Raw genomic sequence first — 20,169 nt, 5'->3', positions numbered from 1 at the left:
TAGTGCATTCTCTTTTCCCTTTCTTGTGTATGGTGTTTCCATGTTGGCTTTTTGAATTAGTTCATAATTCTGACTTGCACCATTTTGGCAAAACTTTAATTGTGTGCTTTTTTCCTGATTTTGACTGTAGTTTTACAGGAGGGACTGCTGTTCCATAGATGATGCCAAATTGTAATCTTCTAGTATTTCAAAGACTTACAGTTTGATGACTTTGTTTCTGCAAAGTATCTTTCATTTCAAATTATTGTACATAGGTAATTATGATTTGACCACAAGCAGATAGTAAATGTGTAGTAATGTAACACATTTCCTGGTATCAAGCTCACAAAACTAGTGTTGCTTGCTCATAATTTTAAAATACATCAAAAGTAAAGCTTGATGTCTAAATTGTGGTCCCAGCTAGTCTTTTTGCCTCCTTTCATTTTGATGTGCTCAGCTATTGTCTAGGTAAAGACCACTCCAAATCATCTGTCTTCTGAGTTCTAATATTTATTTTCTGATGTTTTAATAATTGCCTTAAGAAATGCATAAATATATGCCATGTTACAATTTGTGCTGGTTTATTCCCAGTTCTCTAGTTTGAATGTGTTTTGTTCGCGAAGTGCTAAAATAGTGAATCTATGAAGAGAAAAAAAAATTGAAATTATGGAGACTGAAGCTGATGCTCCCATTCTCATATGAATTTAGGTGTTGGAAATAGCATTTTAAAAATATTATTTATATGATAAACTAAGATGAAGTGAGACAAGTCACAGCAACCTGCAGTGAAAACACTGAAGAGCAAAGACAGCCATCTCAAGTCTTACAGTGATGTTAACAATTTGACCATAATGATTGAATAAAACCTAGGCAAACAACTTTAGTAGTCATGATTGTTATTAAGTCTTACTTTATTTTAAAAGTATTTTCATCCTATTTATTTCTTTGGGTTCTTATTCTGTTTAACATTTAGGGGGTTTTGTGTATGTGGAAATTGTGGGATCTGAAATGGATTGGTTCACTTTTTCTGAAACATGTATTTGCCTCTCTGAAAAGCTGCTTGAAGAGGAGCTGGTACTATTACCTCTCCAGAGGCCATGTAAGCAAAAAAAGTAGGAGTTCCTCTGCCTACCATTGTCTGATGCCAAAAATACTCAGCAGTGTTGCTGTTTAAGCACAAAGTTTCCAATATTGGGTAAATAAACACCACCATCACTCTTTCAGAATTGGGATGATAAGATTCAGAAAAAGCGTGCTGCTTGTCTATGATCAGAGAATGAAACAGTGTCAACACCTTCTGGAGAATCTGCTTCTATGATTCTCAGTTTTTGTGTGTTATGCCTATGTGGAATTAATCCAGATTTATTAAAAAAAAAAATCAAAGAATATATTTGTTCTGTTGAAAAAAGTAGCTCTTAAGCTACTTAGAGGTAGCTAAAGTTCCTAAGTAGCACTATGGTCAAGAAAATTATTTTACCTATTTAAACATCTTTAATTTCAAAGCAATTCAGTTTTAGTAATTTATAGCAAAACTCCTAATGCATGTCAGCAAATCTGTTGATCTAAAAAATAATGTCCAAAGCTTAGTATTTTTTTAACATTCTTCTGATGTCTTTGAGAGGAAAAGATTTGGTATATTTCTGTGGCACAGAAAGCAAACAAATGAGAAGACTATCAAACATGCCTTGTTTTGTCACAATCTTCTGATCTTTGATAAATGCCACATTCTGATGAAACTTTGTCTGTTTTCTTTCACCAGTCCTTTTCTTCCACTTAAAATTGAGATTTGCAGCAGGAGATAGTTTTTATCATTCATCTGAGAACCTTCAAGGTGGAAAATTATTTATGTAGCTGTCAGCAAACAGATCTTACTATACCTGATCTGTTGAACCTGAATTGTTGATGAATTCTGATTAACAGAAGTCTTGATTGATGGCAAAGAGCAGAACAAAACTCTTCTCACAGTTAATGATCTTAGGTGCTTAATACTTCACGTTTATTCTTGAAGTATAACTTGTTTTGAAGCTGTTCTTGATTTAAATAAATGGAAAGGCATTAAATGGAGGCAAATACTGAATAGTCTTCCATTTCTTGACTGATTCTTAGCAATATTCAAACCTTCCAAATTTATAGGCTTTAATTTTGACTTCCAATGAAATAGAAGTTGTAGAAATGAGAAAGAAAACTTGTGTAGATTTTTTTTTCCTTGCCCACTTGTTGAAGACTCTCCTTCCTCTCTTTATGAAAGGACAAAAATTGCCATCGCTGGCATGATACAGAAATTGTCAACACAAGTCTTACAATGTTCATGACTAAAAGGAGTGAAACTTCAAATAATCTCCATTAAGGATATGAGGAAAGCATGGAGGATGATATACACTTTTAAAAATAATTTCTGCTGTGCAAGACTTCCTTGTCATCCTGGAGTTCACCTTTGGCTATCAGACAGATACACTGATGCATTTTTTCAAGTGTGAGTTTGCACTCTGGAATATAAGTAGTTCTTTGACTATTAAAACTGTCATGCAATCAACAGGAATGAGTATGAAAATCTAGTGATAGTTCAGTATAGCTTCAGCAAATTACCGTCAAGATGATTTTAAAAAATTCACTAGGCTATAACAAGGCTGTATGAGAACTTTTCACACATGTTCTAGATTATTCTGTAGTAGAAATATACAGGAAAAGAACTACAGCTTGCCCTTTTTTTTTTTTTTTTTTTTTTTGTGGATAGGTCTGGGATAAATGCTTTGAAATAGACTTTGACCAATATAACCTGTAGAATGTACAGATAAACTTGTAGAGTCTACTGTATGCAGCCACGTCATTTGCATTGCTACTGTTTATCATTTATTTAAATCCTTCACTTTAAAAAAGCAGTTGTCATTTGTCACATAGGACCAAGATCCTTTTGATGTGTAAATCAGCATAGTTTCATTTAATCAAATTATTTAACTGAAGGTTTAGCCCATATATTTTAATATGCAATATTCAGGGGAAAACCTCTGATTTTTTTGTTTTGTTTTGTTTTCTTTGTTTTCCAGTTACTTTATGTAATGCCATGTCAGATTTTAATGTGTAAAAATAATTATGTAAGAAAAAGGATAATGATGTTCTGGAAATGCTACTATCTAAGGAACTGAAATTATGGGAGGTGTCAGGGAATCATAAATTGAGCAGTTTGACAAAGGAACTAGGGTTTCAGGAAAGGAGGTGAAGCAAGATCATATTGGGCAATGGTGAAAAAGTGATGACAGGCAAATTACACGTATGAGATGTGTGAGATAATGGGAAGGTCAGGATCAGAGGACAAACTCGAGTTCTTCAGATGACTATACCCTGACTTGTCCCTGCTCATTGCAGGGGGGTTGGACTAAATGACCTTTGAAGGTCCCTTCTGATCCAAACTATTATATGATTCTACAATTAATTCAATTAATTGTAGTGTTTTCATTGTTGTTATTGTCTTTTATTTATTTTTTTTTTAAGCTGGAATCAGGAGATATCATTGAATCATGGCTGTTGCTCTTCCACACCACTTAAGATATAGCAAAGTTAAAGTGTTTGCACATCTGCTGGAAAGTGACATTTATTTCATGCACCATTTAATATTTTTTTACACACTAACAGGTAATGCAGAACTTTAAGAAACAAATATACCCAAATATTTATTTCAAGAAGTTTTGTTATTTTTTTTTAAATTGAAGTTTTAGTACATTTTCACCGTTACACTTTTGTTTAATAAAACACGAGCCAAAACTATAATTTTTCAGTGTTTTTTTTAATTTTTATTTTTACTTGAGAGCTTTAACACATTTTTAAAGTCCTGACAATCTGTAGATCTTGTAGCCAGAACTTTATGCTAAACAGATTCTTTCTAAAACACAAAGAACATACCTGTGATGAAAATGATTTTTTTTTTTTGATTACTTCTCAGTGTATGGGTTGTGTCATGGAAAAAAGCAGGAAGAGTTTCTAGGAGAGATTAAGCATCTGTGATGTTCACATGGATCTCGTATAAAGCATGTGATGTAATTCAGATTGGCTGCAGATCTATGTTTTGTCTTTATATCTTCTAGACAGATTTTCCCATTGTTCGTTTTGTATACATTTTTGTCTCGGTTGCCATACACTTGCTTACGTGTTCTGGCAAGGGATGGAGGAAGGTGGTTTGCTTTCAAGAGAAAGTTTTCTCTAGTAGTTTCTTAACTGCACTCTTCACATTTTCTTGATATCTGTTTTTTGTGTGGTCCTTATTTTGATATTTTGAGATGGTGAAGGTCATTGTTTTTAGTACCAATATAGATTCTTGATTTTATACAGTAGCCCAGGGGTGACTAGCCAAGTACCTTTACCAGATAGACAAACATATTGAGATTTATAAAGAGCAGTAAGGGATAAATATACTAAAATGTGAATGTGGACTATAGTTGGAAGAAATATTTTTTAAATAGACTTGCAATATAAAACGAAATAGAAATATTTTGATAATCAGTAATGTTTCCTGTGACACTGCCATACAGTATTGATTTTGTGAAATATTTTTGTAGGTGGATCTTGAGGAAGTGCTTGAGTAGGATCAGCCTGTGGATACATGTTCTTCTTTCTTGGTGATTTTTGAATCACCTTCTCTCTAACCCTTCTAGATTTCTTGCATTTCTTGGGATGCAACTGATGGGAGACAATGGGAAGAGCTCTTTTAGCACTTCTCTGGTTGTTGCAGAATTTAAACTTGAATTTTTAAGAAAAGTGTCTAGGCCTTGCAGTCATCAAGAAAACTTTCTGAATATAAAGGAAGTGTGGTTTCTCTGAGTTATGCAGATGCACTGAGGCATATTATTTCAAATAATCCTCGTGGGATGATATGTCTGAACTCATTTGGTGACCAGTGTTATTTCACAGGACTTTAAGAAGAACAGTTGTATGTCACCTAATTTACTATCCTTTAGCATCGTTCTGTGTATTGTCCAGTGCATTGTTCAGATTTGTGTATTCTAAATTCACCACAAATTTGTGTTCTGTGGCTACCTCTCCCATTTGTCACTGTGAAAAGGGAAGAATAGTCACAATTTCATGACATATACTGATGAACCTCAAATTCACTTAAATTCAGAAGCTCCTTCTTAGTGATTGGGTTTCTCCTGTTTCCTCTAGGATATGCTTTTACAATCTCACAGACCTTTAACTCTGTGGAATTTTTTATAACATTTCCCCCAGACTTCTCTTAAATTAATCTCCTTGGCTTGGCTTTCCTAGTACCTGAGAATTCCATAAGAACTGCCAGTGAGGAAAAAAGGTGGGGATGGTGGGCTGCAGCACAATTGCAAGAAGAGAAAGGTTAAAATTCCACTGCTATGTTTTCCTCTCCTCACTAAGGTGCCTGCTTTTCTTTATGAGGCTCCTAAAAACCTTGATTCACTGTGGCCTATGTTAAGTCACAAGCATCATGCTGTTGAAAGGAATTTATTGGATTGAATTTATACCGTTATGAACACTTTTTTCCTAAGCATTTTTGCTGTCCTGCCAGACTTGCATCACACAGGATAAATTCCTTTGAACTTAAGTGAGGTCCATGGTGAATTTATAGGCCAGATCATCATGTATAATCTTCAAGAGTTTCCTTTTAACTTCTGAGCAGTAGGGCTATCATTCTTAAGACAGAGTACATTAAATTACAAGAAACTCAACTGAAGTTGTCAGTGTCCAAATTATAATGTTTTCCTAGAACTTACAGGTGTCTGAGTTGTAGTATCACAGTCATTTACACCTTTGAGGTTTCAAGTGCAACTGTGGATTGGAACTGAAATAAATGATCTAACCTGTTGTTTCCACTCTGCCTCTTACAGATTGACCAACTGAAACAAGAACTCTCAAAGAAAGAGTCAGAACTTCTTGCCTTACAAACTAAGCTTGAAACCCTTAGCAATCAGAATTCAGATTGCAAGCAACACATTGAAGTGCTTAAAGAGTCACTTACTGCCAAAGAACAGAGAGCTGCCATACTTCAGACAGAGGTATTGTATCTTCTAATCATAAAATGCAATGGAAATAGTTAATAGCATGTGATGATGTGATGATGTGTTTGTTGCAAGTCTGTATAGAAGGCAATTTGTTAAAGAATAGTGAACTAAATTAAACTCTTTAAGTGCCAATACATTGGGTATGTATTTTTTGGTAGTACAGCAGCTCTCATTATAGAAGCTTTTTAGAAGCATGTACGACTGCTTTTTAAGAAAATGTATGTGCCTAATTCTCACCAGCTTCAATGCGGGGAGCTGGGCCTTAACAACTTGATTGTTCTGATTTTGTTTATTAGTAGACTGAGGTTTCCTTTTGGCTGCTCTGATGCTTGATACTTCTTTTCTACTGTGTATTCTGAAGAGTGAAGCTACTGATGTATTTTGAAGGTGTTTGTTGAAGGGTTCATGATATTAATCTGTGGTTATTGTTTAGCATACATTTTAACATTTATTTTAAAATATGACTAATTCCTGTCTTTAAAACAGACCAGTGCATTAGTTATGTATGCATCTACCAAGTCAGATCATAAAAATATAGCTAATGAAATACAGGGTTTAGATGGTTTTCACATTTGATGGAATGTGTAAATCCAGTGTTTAAAACATTGTCCATTAGTTTGTTTCCTGGGGTTTTAAAAAAATTCATACTTGGAGCACGCAATGTTGATTAGATTGATTCCTATTATCACTTCTTCATTTTATTTTTTAATGTGTGTTCTCCTTTTAAGAAACAGAAATACCCGTGAAAATCAGTCACACTGTGCAAATAGTTCTATTCAGAGAAGTACATTATTTAAGGTATATAAGACTCTTACAGAATGTTTTGAGTTTCTGTCTAACAAAGATCTAGGAGAAAAAACAGCTTAAACTCGTTCTCAGGGAAGCAGGAAATAAATATTTCTGAGATTCTGATTATCCCTCTGTGCTCTGTCTTATCCTCTGAACATTAAGAAGATACAGATGAAATCTTGGAATTTCCAGCTTGTGTTTAATGGACTAGTCAGCATATGTATATAGTACAAAATAATCATAATAGAACAAGGGCAAAAACTCCAGCATTTTTGGCAGATGTCAGTCTAGCTTTTGAGTAGTGACATATTTTGTATCTCTAGTCATGCATATCTGTTCTGCAAGGTTTGTATTACCTGTTGTGCTGCTGAGGACAGCGACGAATTCCATTGGCTCTCCACTCATTTGATTTCCTAATCCTTTATCAGAGCAGTATGTATTCAAGGCATTACAATCTTATGGCTGGCAGATGGGCAGAGGTAAAATGAACTGAATCTGCAGTGCTCTTGATGAAGGGCTACTGGGATTGTGCAGTCCTGGTGGAGAAGCAGTTGGTTTCTGACAGGTATTCAATTACTCTTCTTCATAGTTTTGACATAAGGCAGTTGAGATTGAACATTTTACATGAAGCAGTTTAACTTAAGACTAGATGTAATTGCCTGTCGGTGTGCGGGTGACAATCTGTTGTATTGTATCTGCTTATTGTTAGTCTCTCAGAGAAACCAAATGAAAAATTAATGTTCAAATGATTAGAGGTAGCTTGATAGAAGCAATGCTCTATAATAGCAGAGAATTACTCCCTTTTGTTTGGCCTAATATGTTAGTTGTGATATAAGTGATTGTGATATTTCATACAAATAATATTAGATTCTCAGCTCTCAATGAAAAATAAATCTGTCTAGGTCTAGGATTAGTGAAAGATATGTTCAGTGTAACTTCTATTCAGTGCAAGATATCAGGTCCCAGTTCTGATAATTGATTTTAAACCTTTTGTATAATCCAAAGCATTCTTATGACAAGCCTTGGTTTGTTTCTGAATGAATTAACATGGTAAGCAAGGTTGGTTGTTGCAGATTGTGACTTAAAAATGAAGCAAATCAACTCATAAATGTCCTCACAGTTTCTACTGGTTCTAGACAGTTAAGGCTATCTGTGCATGGACTTGCTAAATTGAGCCTGAATTTACTTGTGACTGAATCTTCTTACCAAAAGCCTGAAAATGAGTAGGTGTCATTTATGTGGTGATCAAGCATGTGGGCTGACAGTGTAGATGGATGAGGAATGAAAATCCTTCTTTGCCAGCTGTGCTCTCTCTGAGACCTGGCTTTTAAGCTGACTAAGCTAAGGCCTAGGCTGTGCCGTGGTAGCAATTCAGCAACGTTTGTAGACATAGCAAGTTTCATTCTCTGCAACTGGGAATTTGGAAACAACTTTGTTTGCTTAGAGCAACTGAATCTTCTATCTCCAGGCCTCAGGTCTTATCTTAAGGGAGGGCAATGGCTTCCAGCAGCAGATGGGAAAGCAGCTGCAGGGAGATACAGGGCTAATGGCAGCCTTCCAGCAGGTGGAAATCATTATGGAAGGAATTTTGTACAGTACAAACTATTGTTGGTTGTTCCCAGATGAGTAAAGTTAATAACATTTTGGCCCGTGTTAAGCCACACTTCTTTCTTCCTGCATGTCTACATTGTCTATTTGTAGGACAGATAGTTGTTTGGTTGGTTGTTTTTTTTGTTTTTGTTTTTTTTTTTTTTAAATTATCACTGTACAATTTTATGCTGTAGTAAAACATGCTCACAACTTGCCTTGAACGGCTTCATTCTGGAGGTGAAAGTAACCATCAAAGGCCAGTTCTAATACTGAACTGAGTAAGGTATTAGAAGTTGAAGTGTCAATTTCCTGCCTAAATAGGTTTATTTTGTAATCACTTTGTCATAGTTCAATCAGCTTAGTAAATCCTGCAATAAAAGAAACCCTCAACAGGATCTCAGTTACTTCATAAGGAACCTTTTATTATTATTTAGCTTAAGAAGGGTACTCTGCAGGTTATCTTCAGGTTTCAGAGACGCCAGCTGCATGTGATGCAACAGGATGTGATTCATGCAGTCACATAATGGTTGAGGTTGCAAGGGAGCTCTGGAGATCATCTGCTCCAATCCCCCTGCTCAAGCAGGACCACCTAGAGATGGTTGTCCAGGACCATGTCCAGGTAGCTTTTGAATATCTCCAATGATGGAGACTCCACAACTTCTCTGGGCAAAAAGTGCCAGTGCTCAGTCAGCCTCATGGCAATGCTTGCTGATATTCAGAGGGAACCTCTTGTGTTTCAGTTTGTGCCCGTTGCCTCTTGTCCTGTCACTGGGCACCACCACACAGCCTGGCTTCATCTTTACAGTCTCCCTTCAGATATTTATATACAGCGATAAGATACTTCCTTCTCTTTTCTAGGCTAAACAGTCCCAGCTTTTTCAGGGTTTTGTCGAATGAGAGATGCTCCAAATATTTAATATAGCCCTTAATTAATCACTTAATCGCTTGGTGGCCCTTCACCAGACTGTCTCCAGTATGTCCATGTCTGTCTTTCACTGAGGAGCCCAGCACTGAACAGAACCTGCTAGATGTAGCCTGACCAGTGGTGAGCAGAGGGGAAGGGTCACCTCCCTCCAACTGCTGGCAACACCTCTCCTAATGCAATCCAGGACACTGTTTGCCCTTTTGACCCAAGGGCACATTGCTGATGTTCAGCCTGATGTCCACCAGGACTATGAAATTCTTTTCTGCAAAGCTGGGTGGAACCCAACATATACAGGTATATGGAGTCGTTCCTCCCCAGGTGCAGGACTTTGCATTTTCTTTCCCTGAACTGCACGAGGTTCCTGTCAGGCCATTTTTCCAGCCTGTCAAGGTCCCTCTGAATGGCAACATCACGCACTGGTGTATCAACTGCTCTTCCCAGTTTCGTACCATCAGCAAACTTGCTGAGGCTACACACTGTGCCATCATCCAGCTGATTAATGAAGATGTTGAACAGGTCTTGGCCCAGTATTGACCCCTGGGGTACAATACTGGTTCTACTTGAGTCCCCTGATTCTACCTAATACTCTTCCACTTCCCTCCATGGTTCTTGGAAGGCATTTCTAATAGGTCATGAGGCTTAGAAGCAGCCTGGTGGTGTTCATTGCAATTCTTGTAGTTCAGATATGCCTGGAAGTTCATTAATTTCACTTTCTTTGGTGGTGAATTTTATCAGTGTGTGTTATTCAGTAGAGTAAATTGGATTTTGTATCATTTCAAGTCTGAAATTTTCATGATGTCCTAACAAAATTAGCTCAGAAAATATTGCTATTTTATAGGGATAGTTTAAGTTTGAGTTCATTCTTACATAGTTTGTTTCAGTGTTCAGAAACAAAGTGTAAGCAGAATTAAAATGTTCCTTAATCTCTGCAGAATGTTGACTGCTATTGAGAGGCATGATTAGGCTATGTGTTTATTCAGATAGTTGTTTTAGATGCATTAGAGCAGATCATCAGAAATAAAAAAAAAAATCTGGATTTTTTTCAGTGTAGTTAATTGCTCTTAAACAATGGTAATTGGATTAGATTTCCAGTACAATGGCACTTTGTCACATGATGTGGGAAAATTTAAAACTAACGGTTTAGTAAGTTAAGTCTAGATCTAAACACAATGTGCTTTTTGCATTGTTTCTGTTGTCTCAGTGATATCAGAGATTTTTTTTTTTTTAATAGGTTTGGTTGATTTAGAAAGCTATCATTTCAATTTTTTATTGACAGCTGAAACAAAAAGATATAGTCCTGTAAAGCAATAACTATCATGGTGGCCAGAGTTGGGAGGTCTGAAAATGGTTTTTTTGCCAGTAGGAAAAATGTTTGGAACCCATCCTTAGAAGGTTCACCACCTCTGCTATGTGCATTTCATTCTGTTCCGTTTTTAAACGTATGTATGATAATAGTGCCAAACTATGCGAACTTTACTCACCCTAACGTGTATAGCCTTTCTTTTGATTGTCTCTTTATTAATGATGCGAAAACCTTGAGGTCAGATAAAAATGAGCCAATGTCAGGCTACTCCAGCTACAGAACACTGTCACTGTGCTCTATAGACAGCTGTTAAAAGGAAGAATATTGGATTTGCTGAGATTTTCCTCACTGCTGTGAGAAAGGTATAGATGCTAACTTTTAAATGAAACCTGGTGCTTCACTGCAGCAGGAAAGAGGTTAAACAGCATGAGTAATCCTTTTTGATGATTTAAAAAAATGAGACACTGCCATTAAGAAGCGGTAAACACTACAATTTGAGACTATATTTGTGCATCTTTGCAGTGACTGGCATTTAACTACTGCCCTTGCCAGCAGGAAAAAAAATACATAAATTGATGCAACTGCATTCATGTCAGCTGGATAGCTCAGTAAAGAGAAACATTCATTTCATAAACAATTCTGACACAAGTGTACTTAGCACTTTATTCGTGTATCATTGCTTTAGATAACACACCCATAAACTGGTAGGTGTGCTGTTGGAAGGTTAATGAACTATGAAATAAATAAATGTCTGCAAACAAATTTTGTAAATCGTGAGCATAGTCCTGTCAATGCAGAAAATGGATTTGAAAAACAGGTGAAGTCTGTACTGCCACTGAGTACTGATGTCTTCAGTGCACATGTATTAATATAGAAAACCTAGTAAAAATTAAGAGGAAAGGTGATTATAGGAGGTATTTATCATGATCTGTTTTTTCTTTTAAACAAATCTGTTTCTATAGAAGGACTATGAAATTATTGACTTCTTGGCAGTTCTAAGTTTGCATAAAGAGCAAATAAAAGCAGGCAGCATAAAATACTTGGAACAAAAATACAAATGCTTTATTTTTCTTTCTGTTACAATGTAGATACCTGATATTGCTTGAAATGTAAATTTGGTTTTAATTTTACAATTTAATGGTGTAACCACGGTTATTTCACTCTCACTTTTTTTTTTCTAGGTTAGAGTTTTACTTTGAAATAATATTTTTCTATTGTTTTGTGATTTCCCTCCCCCCCACCCCCACTCCGTGTTTTGGCTCAGTCTGGGCCAGGTTTTTCAGTGTGGTCTCTGCTGTGCTGCCATTTCTGGCAGATCTCTGTGTGTGCAAAGGAGAGAACACCCACTGCAAAACACGCTGTTCAGGAGACTTGTATGCCATTTACCTTCTCCGTCACTCTGCGGCTGTTCCCAGCTTTCTTGACAGTGTGTTGGACATTTCAAACCAAGTTTTATTTCAGGTGGAATTTGCCAGCCATTTCACTTCTTACACAGTTTTTGTGTGTTGTTGGCCCCCTGTGACAGTTTAGGACAGGACAGAGGAGCATAGTAGCAAGGCAGTAAATTCAAAGAGTTAAACTGGAAGAACACTCAGATCAGCAAAATGCTCTATTTAAACAGAAGTAAGCTGTGAAGCGAAGTATGTTTGTTTTGTTGTTGTAGTTGTGGTGTGTGTGCTGTCTTTTCTTTCTCTTATCTAACTGGAGGGTTTCAAGTCTTACCTGTTCAAAGGCACATCAACCGGCATGGTCTGATTTCAGTGTTCACCATACTTTGAGCAGGAGGTTGGACTAGTGACCTCCTGAGACCCATTCCAACCTCAGTGAGTCTATGGCACTATAAATGAAGCTTTCTCAAATACACAATAGGTAATGCTGTCCAAAATACGTGTATTTTCTGCTTAGTCAGTTATATGCTAGCATTCATTTATCTAGAGAAAGATTAAATATTGACTTATTTGGGTCCTTCTTTTCCCCCTCCTCCCCAATTGAATTTTTAATAATAGCTTTAAATATTCTGTCTTCAAGGGACACCATTGTTTATTGTTTTTATTTCAATTAAAGATGAAATAGATTGTCTGGGGGAGAGGTTACTGAAAAGTAGAGAGTTCCATTTGCAGGGCCTGTAGAAAGCCATGCTCAAAGACAGGAAAACACAGATAAAAAGAAAATGAGAAAGATGAAAGCACAAAGATAATGGCTGTATACTCATTGTGTAAAGACTTTATGCAAGTTGTTTGGGACACACAGTTTGAAGAATGTTAGATTTATTGTACTGTCCAAACACTTCTCATTTTCGTCTATTTTATTTAATTAAAGAAATAGATAACTATGTTCTCCCCCCCCCCCACCCCGTTCTTATATTTACAAAACGTTACCTTGTTGCCATTTAAAACAATATTCAATTAGACAGCTTTAGTGGATTTTTATAACTGAGCAAAATTTACAGTGATAAGATAAATTAAGCTTCAATTAGGCTTGATTCTAGAGGATTGAAATTATTAGATAAAGTATTGTTATCTGCTAATTTAAAACCTTTGCTCTAACTGGAGGTCTTTTGAGAGTAACTTTGATAGGATTGCTTCAGAAGTTGTTCTTTCTATACTTTAACTACTACTTATATTGTGATTAAGTCTAAAGGGCCCAGTTAGGATCCTAGTGTATTGGCACTCTACATAAAAAAACTCCCACCTCAAATTAGTACTGAAATATCATCAGGTAGATGCAAAACTAAGGAGAACACAAAGAATCTGTAGATGTAATTAGCATAATAACTAGTAGACATAATTCAGAACTTTGTGGCATTAAGTAACTTGAACCTGTGTAACTGCCTTTTGTTACTATCTGTTCTTTGTAATTTAAAGAAAGGCTTTGAATTGTTTCCTCTGTACTTCTCTGTTACATGTGCACTTTTTCTCACACAGAAGGTTAGTTTACTCCCATCATTCTCAATGTTAATTCCTATATTTTTGAGAAGGAAGCATGGGCTGTAAAAAGTCAGGAGAATACCAAGGTTTGCTAATGTTGTTACAGACACCATATGTTGTAGGTTTCTTGCTCTTATGTGATAATACTGTTCTGCCTGTGTCCATTCCACTGGCTATGATCGTTTAAAGACCCCATGTGCATCCTAATGAATGTCGACTCTGTACTCTTTGCCGCAGATCTTGTCTCTCTGTTTTTGAAAGATTTTTGCTGGACAGTGTAAGCAATACTATGCTAGAAGAAATAGATTTATAAAAGTGGGGAAAATGGTTTACAAATGCAAACAAATATTTCTGATGCATTTGAAAGAATGGGAGTTATAAGAGAAGGAGACGAGACTTTTGTCAAGTGTTAAGAATAATCTAAATATTCATGAAGACAATCAGGTGTTCTACAGAATCAGACGGAAATGAGTGAAAAAGGAACATGGAACTGTGGAAAGGGCTTGTAGAAAGTGCTCTGGGGTAGGAACATTGGTACCAGTGTGTAGAGCTGCTTAAAATTGTGTTATGATTAATGTTAGAAATGTATTCATAGAAATAAGTCCTAACAAGATAAAAGCAGGGAGTTAGAATTCAACTCTCTAGAGTTGTGAAAATGTTGGTAGTAATGTAAATTTGGATTGAGAAGTAAATCAGAAGATAGAATAAAATGAATAAGGATGCTTTGGTTTCTATAGGGATTCTTCAGCTGCCTATTTTAACATAAGGGGTCAAACCGGATTTGCAGAGGCAAATCTTAACTCTGACATTTTGTTATGTGTGGTCTTGATTTTTTTTTTTTTTCCTTCCAAGTTCAGTAACAATTTTCCTTTAAAATAGGTTGGTCTTGTAGATATTCATATAGGGCTTGAGATTTGTCTTTGCCTTTTTTAAGTTCCCTTTTACTTCTGTCTTTCAGTGGAAGTAAGCTTGATGTAAGCAAGGTGCATGTCAGATACTATTACCAGAGTTGGCTAGAAATAGGCTGAAACAATTCTGCAAATACTGCATTTATGAAATCTGTTTTCTTTCTCATGCCCTTCTGATTTTTGTCTTTCAAATTCTTCCTCAGGTCAAACAAGCATAACAGCTGTTTCTTATCATTAAAGACTACTTTCTTCCAGCTGCCCTACATTGTGAGATCAGGCACAAGAACTGCATAGGGTGGGAAACACTAAGGAGCTTGTAAATAAAAACAGTTCTGGATCATGTTTGCTGCATGCTTATTTTCCCATTTAAACTGTTTGAGTTTCAAGAAAATACTTAAAATACTTTCCATTAGTTTAATTACTTTTACACTGTATTGGTTCCTCATTGTTCTGAACACTGTTAGAGCAACACTAAATTGGATTCTGGAATAGATTATAGTATTCAGAAATGCTATAGCTGTCTTCCTAGAATACCTAATTGAAATTAAAATCAATTATATCTGCCCATTTCTATGTATTTAGAATCTTTTGCATAAATAATATTTTGCTGTTTTCCAAGTATATGTATTGATGTGATTGAATTTAAAACATTTTTGTAGCAAGATCAGCTTCCTGATGGAAAGTATTTAGTCTTTTTCAGTGGTAAATTTGGAGGAACCTTGCAGTTGAAATATTCTTCACTGAAGACACTAATGTTGCCTTAAAACTTAACACAAATAATAGACTAATAAGAAGAAAATTTGTGGTAGGAATTACTGCAAATTTCTGCAAAAAGTGTTCATGATGCCTGCTTGCCACATCCAGTCTAACAGAAATGATTCTTTGGTCAGTGGCTTGCATGGAAGATGGATTACTGCTGGAAATATTAGTATTGGAGCTTCATCTTTAAATTTAGATACATAGCAAAATCATGTAGAAATAAGCAGAGTCCTTACAGGGCAAGGAATGGAAATTGTAGAGACAAAGTGCTCAGGTACATTTAAGCTCCAGATTACACTTCACTGATCCTTTACATGTTTCAGAACTCCAAAATATAACATCGTGCACGGTTTTTAATGGACTCTGTGTAATGCTGAATTTCAAACAGAACATCTGTCAAGGGTTTAGATTGCGGGGTGACAATAAAACCCTGGCAGATGTGTTGTTAACCTCCTCCCCCCCTTTTCCCCCTTTTGGCCCTCCCTCTTCCGCTGCTTCCCACTAAGGACAGGCGATCGGAAGGAAAAGCACAGAGAGAAGAGAGTTGGAAAAATTAACAATGTTTTATTAATGCTACTAATAAGAATAGAGAAAATAATGCAAAATATACAAAACCAATCTTGAAAGTCTCAGCAGCTGCAGAGTCGGCATCCAAAGTCCTGGATTGGACTCTGCAGCCAACCGGAGCTGGATTCAGTCTCTCACTAGGCCTCAGTTTGCAAGGATGACTAGCAAGGTCCTCTCTTAATGTCGGTCATAAGCAGAAGGCAAAAAGGGACGAAATCCTCGTGATCTCCCACTTTTATATGAAGTATTCACATGAATGGAATGTTATACACAGTTGGTCAGTTTCTTGGTCACCGGTTTCTCGTTGCCCCTCTCGCAAAATGTCCATCCGTGCTTATCACTAAGTTTGGATTCCATTGCTAGGTTTACCAAAACATGTGTCTGGTTCTCCAGGAAAATGCAGCTAATATGAAGGCTTTAGCTGACAGGCAAAATTCACTAAAAGAGAAACTTGTTTTTTAACAAAACCAGGACAACATCTATTTTGCATCTTGGTATAGTTCCACGTTCTTTCCTGTCTTTGAATATTTATAGCTAAGTTTCTTCACTTGATGTCAGGAGCAGGAAAGTTCTGGATATTAGAAAGTATGAGAATATTGAAATCTTAATTCTCTGAAGTACCTAGTCAGATCCACGTTATACGAGTTGCAATGAAGTAATATTTTCCCTCACTATTAATTTATTTCATTTTTGAGGCAAGTGTAAATTTCATCTTTTTTGGCTAGAAGAAATTCTGTTTTCTTCATTAATAGGCACAGATAATTACTAAGATTATGGATCTGTTTCATCTTTCTACTCAGGATTGGGTTTTTCCCATGTTTATTTTGAAGTGTTTCCAGAAATTGGGAGGGGGGAGAAGGAAGTGAAGTTGCCTTTAGTTTATCCCATTTTAGGATTTTATGCATTATTTCATAAAGTTGTGGGAAATACAAAAGTACATATTTAATACAGCTTGTAGTTTTATATTTGCAACAGACTGGAAACAATTGGGAGTAGTTTTCCTAGGCATAACCATAAACATTATGAAGTTTATCCTGCTAAGTGTCAGGCCACAAATAGAGACAGATGCGTGTGGTCAACCTGCCCTCCTTTTCTAGGAACAGTGCCATCAGACCCAATAAACTCAGTTGAAATCAGGCAGGAAATCTTTGCCAGACTTGACCTGGACTCATAGACGTTGGTGACTCGTGGATGTTGCCCAGCTGTGCAAAAGTTCAGGTCTCTCTGCATTGAAGTGCCAGTTACCTCTCTTAGCTCTTTCTCTCCCAATCTGGCAGCAGGCTGGTATACTTTGTGTCATCTTCTGTCATAAATTTTGAAGCAATCTGTCGCATACCTAGTGAGAGGGTAAGCTGAAATGATGTCTGTTTTTCCTGGATGAAGAATGCTCTCAGGAATTGTTAAAATATGAGAATGTTACGCTACCATTCATTTTTATAAATTATCACTTTCATATAAGTGAAATCAGTTCTCATTCTTCCTCCTTCGATTATGAAGCTACATAAAAGGGAACGATACAGAGTGTGGGAGCAGGCACAAGTGACCTGGGAGGAATAGGGAGACCCAATCTGAGCAGGCAGGTGTAAGGTTAAGAAAGCCAAAGCCTATCTGGACTTGAATATAACAAGAGATATCAAAGGCAACAAGAAAGGCTTCTACTGGCACATCAACAGCAGCAGGCTAGGGAAAATCTGGCGTTACTGAAGAATGGGAGTGGAGACATGATCCTCAGGGACCTGGAGAAGGACAACATACCAAATGCCTTCTTCACCTTGATTTTTCCTGGTAACACTAGACTTCAGCAATCCCAGGTCTCTGAAAACAGTGCGAAGGTCCGGTGCAAGGTAAACTTAACCTTGGTGGAGAAGGATCAGGTCAGGGAATATTTAAACAAACTGGACACACACCAAGTCCCTTGGTGTTGCTGGAATGGACCTATAAGTACTGATGGCACTGTGTCAGTTATCTTGGAAAGGTCCTGGTGGCTGGGGGAGGTTTCTGAGGACTGGAAGAAAACAAATGTCAGTCTTTAAGAAAGGCAAGAAGGAGGATCTGGGGAAATACAGGCTGGTAAGACTCACATCGATTCCTGGGAAGGTGTTAATAAGGAAGGAATAATCCTGGAAGACATTTCCAAATAGATGATAGACAAGAAGGTGACTGAGAGTAGCTGGTATGGATATATGAGGGGAAATAATGTCTGACCAAACTGACAGCCTTCCTCAGTGAGGCAATTGCCTCTACCAGGATCACACAAAAGCATTTACTGCTGATGCTGGTGGGGTCCCAAGTATTAGTGTTGAAATGCAAGACTGTGACTATGTTCTGCTTACCAAACACTACCATTTTTGGGTTTTTTTCTTGCTTAATATACCACCTAGTCCTAAAATCTTGTGTAAAGTGTATGTTCTAATTTATGCCAATGTACTACTTGTTTTCATCCTCAGAGCGGGTCTTAATCAGGGCAAGTTTCTCAGGGCCGTGTCCAGCTAAGTTTTGGCTATCTCAGGAATGGAGATTCCGTAACCTCTCAAGGCACCTGTCCCAGTAGTTGACCCAGCTTCTGGAAAAAGAATGTATTTTTTTCTATGTCAAGGTAGAATTTCCACATTCCAGTTGTATCTCATCCTTTCTCAGAGCACCCTTGAGAAGAGTTTGGATCTATCTTCTCACACTCTTCCACTAAGTAATTGAAGTCAACAGTAAAATCTCCCTGTGGCTTTTTCTTCAGTGTGCACAAACCTGGGGCACAGCCTCTCATGGTACATTCTGTCCCCCAGTCCCATGACCATCCAGGTAGGGCCTCAGCTGGATTTACGCCAGTATTTCAATATCTGTCTAGTACTGGGCAAGTCCAAACTGGGCGCAGAGCTCCAAGTGTGATCTCACAAGTTCCAGAGACAGGCCCCACACCCCAAGGTGGGTGATTCCTGTTCTTCCAGTTGGCTTTGTTTTGTGTTGGTTAAGCTAATGTTGTGAAGAATTTGGTGTTCTGATGCATAATCAAAAGAAGCATTTCTAGAACATGAGTTCACAGTTGCAAGTGTTATTAATTCCAATAATTATTATTAGTCATAAATAAGTCCAAGAATTATCCACTTACAGTTCTAAAATAAACAGTGTGATGAAAAGCTTCTATGATTATTTGATGTGTTATATAACAGTTCCGTATATTTAAATATAAAATATAAATATTTTAAATACATAGTAGTCTGTAAATAAAAAGAGAGCCTTTCCTATCCAACAAAAATTACATCAATGCTGTTTTTATGATTTGAAGACCAGGATTTGTTTTTCAAGCCTTGCCTTGGTCAGGTGTGGGATTTCTTAACGTATGGTGTGTGTTGTGTTTTTTTTTTTCTTTATATGTGTTTTGTTTTGCTTTTTTTTCCTCCTGTGGGAACAGTGAGCAAATGGTTTTGATGAGCAGGTACTCAAACAGAATATCAAAAGAAGCTCTGACAGCAATTTAACTCAATCTGCTAGCAGCTGCTGTCACCTGGCTTCATCTCTTCGTGGAGGAAGAGATCCAAGGTATGGTCATGTGATTCTCTGCTTGCATCTTCAGTTACTGTACAGAACTCCATAACTGCCTCATAGGGAACAGGAATAAAGCCATGGCAGACTTTGAAGTTCAGTGTCTCTTTTTTTCATGATTTTTGAGCTCGTTGAAAAGTGTCAGTAGTCATGTGCACACGGGGATTGGCCACATGGGTAAGAGTCATAACAGAATTCAAATCCATCATGTTGCATCTTCCACATCTAAGAAAGAGTTCTTGCATGGCAATAACAGCATTATGAGTCTAAAATGTAGTGGCGATAGTTGTGAATAGCATGTCAAATGCAGCAGTCGAGAGGGGACTCAGGATGGCAACTGTGATGTGCCATATTGATAAATCAAAATAATAAATTCAAAACATATGTTACAATCTCAGTAATGTAATCCAGATTGTGCATTAGAGAGTAACAGTCGTGCACTTCGAGTGCTAGAAGTTTACTTTGCCTTTGACCTGATGCCTTGATAGACACTGAAGGTCAAGTGTTGCTGTGTTGTGATAAATCATATTTGTGCTCAAGTGGTACTATCAACGTAAGTTTTTATTCAAGTGAGACATAGAAGCTTGATTTATAGTGTAAAACTATAAAGATTATTATTCTATAAGGATTATGTTTCCTTTTCTTTGTTGCATAAGATGCAAGCAGAACTTTAAGGTACCAAAACTGGGGAGGTGGGGAGGAGAAAGCTACTTGCTGTGGTAAAGCCTTAAAGTGAGTGTGAGAGCATTTTTATACAAGTGATGAGAACCTCCTGGACATGATTGACTTAAATTAGCTTGATTGCTTTTTATCAATTGCAGCTGCACTATTTAGCATAAAAATGCTAAACATCCAAAACCCATTT

The 20,169-nt window shown here is 36.9% G+C and overlaps 1 protein-coding gene across 14 annotated transcripts in view; it reads left to right on the top strand.

Moving 5' to 3' along the window:
• Nucleotides 1–20,169, top strand: part of ERC2 (ELKS/RAB6-interacting/CAST family member 2) — a 433,731-nt gene that overhangs the window by 89,771 nt on the left and 323,791 nt on the right. For all 14 annotated transcript variants that reach the window (XR_011740737.1, XR_011740732.1, XR_011740731.1 and 11 more), the window contains one exon: nt 5,826–5,993. Coding sequence is in view for 1 of the 14 variants with exons in the window: in XM_071813173.1 (XP_071669274.1) it covers nt 5,826–5,993 (168 nt within the window). In the remaining 13 variants the exon portion in view is untranslated. The remainder of the gene's footprint in view (nt 1–5,825; nt 5,994–20,169) is intronic.

Source organism: Patagioenas fasciata, chromosome 10 (genome assembly GCF_037038585.1).
Source record: "Patagioenas fasciata isolate bPatFas1 chromosome 10, bPatFas1.hap1, whole genome shotgun sequence".
Classification (NCBI taxonomy): Eukaryota; Metazoa; Chordata; class Aves; order Columbiformes; family Columbidae; genus Patagioenas; species Patagioenas fasciata.
The sequence above is the reverse complement of the archived record's forward strand: the minus strand, read 5'-3'. Positions and strand labels throughout refer to the sequence as shown.